The 7,021-nt window shown below is 38.4% G+C and overlaps 1 protein-coding gene across 1 annotated transcript; it reads left to right on the top strand.

Moving 5' to 3' along the window:
• The first annotated feature begins 5,605 nt into the window (after window positions 1-5,605).
• On the top strand, window positions 5,606-6,724 carry LOC119774786 (trace amine-associated receptor 1-like). The gene has a single exon (XM_038272466.1). It carries the CDS (start codon window positions 5,681-5,683, stop codon window positions 6,659-6,661), a length of 981 nt encoding a protein of 326 aa, XP_038128394.1. The 5' UTR covers window positions 5,606-5,680; the 3' UTR covers window positions 6,662-6,724.
• Window positions 6,725-7,021: the final 297 nt, after the last annotated feature.

Genomic DNA, 7,021 nt, shown 5'->3' with positions numbered 1-7,021 from the left:
GGCAGTCTGTAGTACCAGAGCCCACAGGGCATCGTTCTGTCTTCGTTCTTCTTCACCCTTTACACCTCAGATGTCCCCTACAACACGGACAGCTGCCATGTCCAGAAGTTCTCAAATGACTCTGCCTTTATAGGCTGCGTTTTTGAGGGGAACAAGCTGGAGTATTGATCAGTTATAATCAACTTTGTGGACTGGTGTGAGAATAACCACCTGTGTCTTAACAATAGTAAGACCAAAGAGATGCTGATCTACTTTAGAAGAAGACCCCCACCTCACTCCCCTGTGAACATCCAGGGGCAGGACATAGAAACTGTGGAGGGTTTCAAACATCTGGGTGTTCACGTCGATGACAAACTGGACAAAAAGAAAATTCCAAGAATTCCTGAAAGACTGCAAAAAGTTGGAGGGGCTATAACAAAAGCACCAATCGATGCAAAGGTGGCCGGGATGTCTCACAACTTTTAGCTGTACTGGAAAGGATATGGAAACCTCCGCAGCAGAAAGCACATTTGGTCATTTAGAAAAAAAGTAAATGGAGAAAGAGTGTCTTCCTCGTTGACTAAAACTGGTAGCTGGTTCCACAGGAGAGGAGCCTGGTAACTAAAAGATGTGCCTCCCATTCTACTTTTAGAAATTCTAAGAACCACTAGTAAACCTGCAGCTTGAGAGCAAAGCGCCCCGTTAGGAACATAAGGAATAAACACTGCATGAAAAGTGGGATTTTCGTCAATATGCGGCACTGTAGATTGTCGTGGAACTTCAGGTTAGCGGCAGTTTACGACAATTTGCAGGCTTTGCCGAAAACTGCCGTAAATTGTCAGAAATTGACGTGGAATTTCTTATGCAGTGTTCCCCCCATGCCTCTCCCCCATGGAATTCTAGGGGAGGCTTTAACATGTAAATGAACATGCTGTGAGCTATACAAATGCAAACCAGGGTTGCAGGGGGGGTTTTACCCCAAGTGACATCTTTCTGGGTAAGAAATTCTCTGATACAAAGAGATCAGGCTTAGTATAGCCTCTTACATTTTAGCTTGAATTGATTTATTTAATTAAAGTATAGAGACCAAAACAGATCTTTAGCTGACAGAGCAATACATTTAGAGCAGTAATTATAAAAAAAAAAAATGCATTTAAGATAAAAAATAAAATGTTGTCTGTCAATATGCTCAATTCACAATTACTTAAGTGGAAAAGTTTCAAGAAATGAGTCTGAGATGATTTACTTTATAACATGGCGCATTATCCTGTTGGAAGTAGCCATGAGAAGATTGGTACACTGTGGTCATAAGGTCCGGCCAGGTCAAGATCCGCAATTGCAATCGCACCAAACAGGAAAAAGAACATCGACAAATTCCGGTTCGTCAAATTAAAATATAGCAGCAACAGATTGGTGACTAGAAATTATAGCACAATTCTTATATATATATATATTAAAAAAAAACTAACACTGTTTATTTAAATGATTGGATCCAAACTATTGGTTATTCACCAACGAGGAAGCAGATTTCTCATCTCCATCAAAATATTTATTTTATACCGAGGGACTTAAACTTTAATCAAATCCATTCAAAAGAAACTTCTTATTACAGGAATGAAAAGAGATGCTGAGTTTGGAAGTAGTGAACAAGTTCATTCAAAAAAAAGCAGTTTTGAATTATCCTTATCCCCGTTACAAAAATCTACAAAAATATATATATATATATATATTTGGGCAGAAACTGAACATGTGCTGGATGATGGTGGGATTTTTTTAATATGTCATATTAAATTAAGCGCTCACAGGGTTCATACAGGAATGAGTGACTCTAATTTAATGCTATTTTAATGCTATTAGAAATGATTTTAATGCCATCATCAAGAACCATGTACACAAGTTATTAGTGTACATGAAATATGAAGGAGCTGTAAGCAGAGTTCCATGACTCCTGTATGTATGTAAACACACACACATACACACACACACACACACACACACACACACATATATACGTATATATATATATCCTCTAGCTTTTTCTCCGCCTGGAGCGATATAATATATCTGACGAAATTGTTTTTATAAGCATTTTTTATTAAAGAATTATAAATACTTCGATAAACATATTTAAATAATTTTAGTGCCAATTAAGGCCTTGATTAAAAAAAAAAAAAGAATGATTTTTTAATTATTTTTATTGATCCGCGGAAACCCTGGTTCATCTCGCGCATGCGCTCTACGATCTCCAAGAAACTCAGAGCGGCGGGGTGTGCAGCCACAGTGGAGGATGTATGCTTTGCTTTGTGCAGGCGGTCTGGAGCGTCTGGATTTCGGGGTAAAACTCCTCTTGGACGCGATGGCGACTCTGCATCGAACAAGACGAACTCAAAGAAGAGATGCTAGCGGTAAATATATGTTCGATTACTGCCTGCTAAGCTAAAAGCGGCCTAGCCTGAGCTACGGCTAATAGCGGCTAATAGTAGCCTTGCTAGAACAAGCTTTATTAAAGTGTATTTTTTGTGATTTACAGGAAGCAGTACGCCGTCTTCACAACTCGGAGACTAATTGCAGGCGCTATGAACCGTAGCAAGGGTAAGATTTAAAGAATATGCTTTCATTCTGCGGTAAAAGGAAATGGATACGGATGGATACCGATCATAGCTCTACATTTAGTTTTCACAGACCTCCCATCTCGGCAAGTCCAGATTTGCACGATGTTGATAAAGACAACATTGTGTGTAAGTGACTTGTTTTAATGTTTTCTCCTTCCTTGTTACTGTGACTTGCGTTTGATTTTTTATTCATACCACTCTCATTTAATTGTTTTCCAGCTGCCTGTAAGACGTATTTTCAGACGGTACGCAGGAGCTTCAGATATACGCAGCCAGCCAACAAGCTGCGTGCGGAGGCAATCTGCTCGGAGTCGGGCCAGAAGAAAGAGGGTAAGACTTTATTTGGTGACTATTTTTCAGGTGCATTAATAGATGTGTTGTGTCCATACGCAGTGCGCTGATTCATTTTTTTTTTTTCAGCTGCTGAAAGCGAGGCAGAGTGTGCTAGCAGATGAGGAAGTGGAACTCTGGAAGTCCGCCTTCCTCGGCGGTGTCTCTGGATGGATTGTACGGTCGCCGCCATTTCGTAGGCCAGATCTCACTGAACTCTGTGTTAAGCTGCAGTCCCGGTTAGAAGCGATGCCGAAGTACAGGGCCACGCACAGTAGGCGTCTGCACATCGGACCTGCCTCGGAGGGAATGCTGCCAGTTACCTCCTACCCCGAGGAAGCAAACGGACCGTTCACGGAGTTTTAATTTTTAGAAACGCATGTGTTTGGATACGCGTTGTATATAGTTGTGTGTGTTTTAATAAAGCTCTTTCTTTGCATAAACAGCTTCCCGGCAAATCTTCATTTCCTGTATAAATTCATTCATGTCCTTGATGGTAGCATAATAATTGTGTAGTAGTGTAGGATAACATAAATACACACCATATGAATGAATAAATATATGAATGAATAAATATATGAATGAATAAATATATGAATGAATAAATATATATATGTAAATTTATATGTAAATATATATATATGCCAACCAATCACGAGCGACTTTACTTGTTTAAAAAGAAGTGGTTCCGTCCAATACTCAGTAAGAAAATTAAAGCCTGGCGTGGCCACGTATGGTTTTGCTGCCAATCACGAGCGATTTTACTTGTTTGAGAATAGTGGTTTCAGCCAATACTGAGTAGGTTATTCAAGCCAGACCTGGCCAGCCGCGCGGGTTTGCTGCATTCATATGCTAATTAGGGCCATTAGTACAGCTGATCGCTCTCCACATACGTCACGGTACGTTTTCGACAATTTGTGGCACGACAAACGCGGACAAGCACGGGTTGCAAATTGTCGGAAACTGACGAAAATCAGGCAGATCTGCGGGAGTTTACGGGGGTTTACGGGGACGAAAATCTCACTTTTCATGCAGTGAAATAGATCTCTGATATAAGATGGAGCTTTTAAAATCAGTGGATCTACAATGAGCAGCTAGGGCAGGGGTGTCAAACTGGTTCCAGAAAGGGCCGTGTGGCTGCAGGTTTTCTTTCCTACCAAGCAATAGCACACCAGATTCCAGTCATCTCATCAAGTGAGTCCAATCTGAACATGATGACATGATGAGATGACTGGAGTCTGGTGTGCTATTGCTTGGTATGAACCAGTTTGACACCCCTGAGCTAGGGCATCTACGGCTGGAATCTCTACAGGAAGAGAACACAGGTTAGTCCAAGTTCAGTCCATGCCCAGAGGAAGAGGTAGATTACAGGCGGACAGCTGCCAACACGACACAGCTAACGCTGCCCAGAAAGTTCCAGATGCTGAAGCTTTGAAGACTGCAGAACTGGCAGGACATTAGATCCAAGCAGACTAAGGAAGGCAGGACAATCCAGTGACAATTTCTAAGTTTTTTGGTAAACAAAATAATCAGATAAAAATATATATATAAACTTATATTGTTTTGTGCCTCACTAAATTAACGCTTTGAAAGTTTAAAGAAATGTTTTATAAAGGAAATTGGTAGACTGAAAGACGATTTCATTGTTTTGTAACATTTATGATACACTCATGTTCTAAACAGTGAGCTCTACCATGTACACATCTTTGATATTAGAAATATTAAAAGAAAATGTAAAGGCAGTAATAATGATTTTTTTTCTTCATTATACTCTTTTGTTGCTAGTGTATAAATTGAGAATCTTTCTAGTAAATATTCACAGAAAAATAACAGCAAACACGGTACAGTATATTTGAGTTATTTTCTTGTACCTAATAATATCACTGACACCAAATACGTAACATCTATCTGGACTTGCTCTAGTGTGCATGCCATCTAGTGGAGTAGACAAGTAATAAAGTAAACAATACAAGTTTCAAAAATGCATGTCAGTAATCAGCTGTTTGAGGCAGCCTTTGTGTATATTGTTCTTTGTTTTTCACTCTAATACTAAGATAATTACAGGGAAAAATATGGGGGCGAGTGGAATATATGAAATTTACCAGAAAATGTCAGATCTCTTTTAATTAATTGGATAACAGGCTTTTTTTTTCTTTTCCAGCCCCAGGTAAAAGGGACAAACAGAGAGGTTTGTACAGTAGCCGTTAGCTTTTAAAGGTTTTGAGACCATACAATTGAATTTTGGCTTATTCGACTTATTGCAAACTTCTTGACTGAACAGTGAGTCAGTGATCAATTGTTAATCAAAAGTCTTTGACTAGCAGCATCGGATAGATTCTTACATTATATTCCCATCAAATAGTTAAGTATTAATGTTATTGTTCAATCTATTTTTATCCTTCTTTTGTTAATCTTTTTACTCTTTCATTTCTCCTATGTTTTTGTTTATCTAAGATTATTACTAGGACTTAATTACAATTTTCAACAAGAGAAAGGATTTAGTTGTCTCCTGGAGACAAGGAGGGGGGTGGTAAGTGACGACTAATTATGTTAATGAGAAGGAGACTCAAAAGTTTAAAAGTTCCTGTCAGAACTCAGATATACAGTTGGAGACAGTAATGCTGTGAACCAAATGGAAACTATGTTTTAAATATATCTAGCTAAATAAATCACAGAAAACGCAAAGGTTTTCATTTTAATTTTAGCTTTTTTTTCCGATTAATTTCAAAGGTTTCTAAGGTTTACTTGAATCTACAAATATGGAAACTTTAAACAGAACATGGGCTGTGGATAATTATGACTATTGCAATGAAATTGACCATTTATCTTATTCTTTAGACAATATCTCATCTACGATGTGTGTTCTATTGTATATTTTCTTTGCATTTTTATCCGTTGTTACAGTGTGTGGAAACCTCCTGATAATCATCTCTGTTGGTTACTTTGCACAGCTCCGCACTCCCACAAACTCTCTCATCGTCTCTCTGGCTGTGACGGACCTTCTCATAGGAAGTCTGGTCATTCCCTTCAGTATGGCATTCTCTCTGAGCTCATGTCTGCGTCATGCAGGTCTTATTTGTCAAGTACGAGACAGCTTTGATGTTTCTCTGGGCACATGTTCCATTCTGAATCTGTGCTGTATTGCTGTTGACAGATATTATGCAGTATGTCAGCCTCTCATCTACACAACCAAAATAACTAATAGAGTCGTTTTGGTGATGATTCTGGTAAGTTGGGGTATCTCTGGATTAATTGGAGTTGGTATAACAATTGCAGGCTTAAATCATAATCCATGTAAGGAAAACTGTTCTTTGCAGGATCTACTGCCCAGTACTGTGGGTCCCGTATTTTCTTTTTACCTTCCAGCACTTATTATGTTGTGCATATACTTCAAAATTTTCCTAGTTGCCCAGAGACAGGCACGCATCATTAAAAGCAATAAAACCTCTGGAGTAACAGCAAGTCGGGGGGAGAGAAAGGCCACAAGAACTCTTGCTATTGTTATGGGTGTTTTTCTCATCTGCTGGGCTCCTCTGTTTGTTTGCATTACCGTTGCTCCTTTCAGCACTGACGCAGTGCCATTTGTTGTGATTGAGGCCCTTAACTGGGTAACACTGACTAACTCAATGCTTAATCCATTTATTTATGCTTTTTTTTACAGCTGGTACCGGACAGCTTTCAGAATGATCATTTCTGGAAAGATATTTCAAGGGGATTTTAGTAATTCAAAGCTGTCTTGATTTATTTGATGAAAATAATTTCAATCAGTTACTGAAAACAATTTATTTTTGCTAGTTTTAACATGATACAATACTGTAAATTGTCTTAAACTTTTTTTTAAATAACAGTTGTTATAAATGATAAATCTGCTGGTCTCTGAATCCACAAACGATTTATTATTTTAAGCCATTCTTGGTTCCAGTGAAATCTTTGTATGGGTTGATCTAGTCATTATTTACTGGCATAGCAAATTGTCTGTTGTGTTTTAACTGTCTTCTTGCATTAGGAAGGTATAAAAAAATATTTGAAAACTAAAATGTGATTTGAAAATTATTAAACACTGCAGAATTGTGAGGACTGAATTGAGGAGGATATGCAGA

Source organism: Cyprinodon tularosa, unplaced genomic scaffold, assembly GCF_016077235.1.
Source record: "Cyprinodon tularosa strain WSP-4 unplaced genomic scaffold, ASM1607723v1 ctg831, whole genome shotgun sequence".
Classification (NCBI taxonomy): Eukaryota; Metazoa; Chordata; class Actinopteri; order Cyprinodontiformes; family Cyprinodontidae; genus Cyprinodon; species Cyprinodon tularosa.
This window is presented reverse-complemented; position numbering and strand designations above follow the sequence as displayed.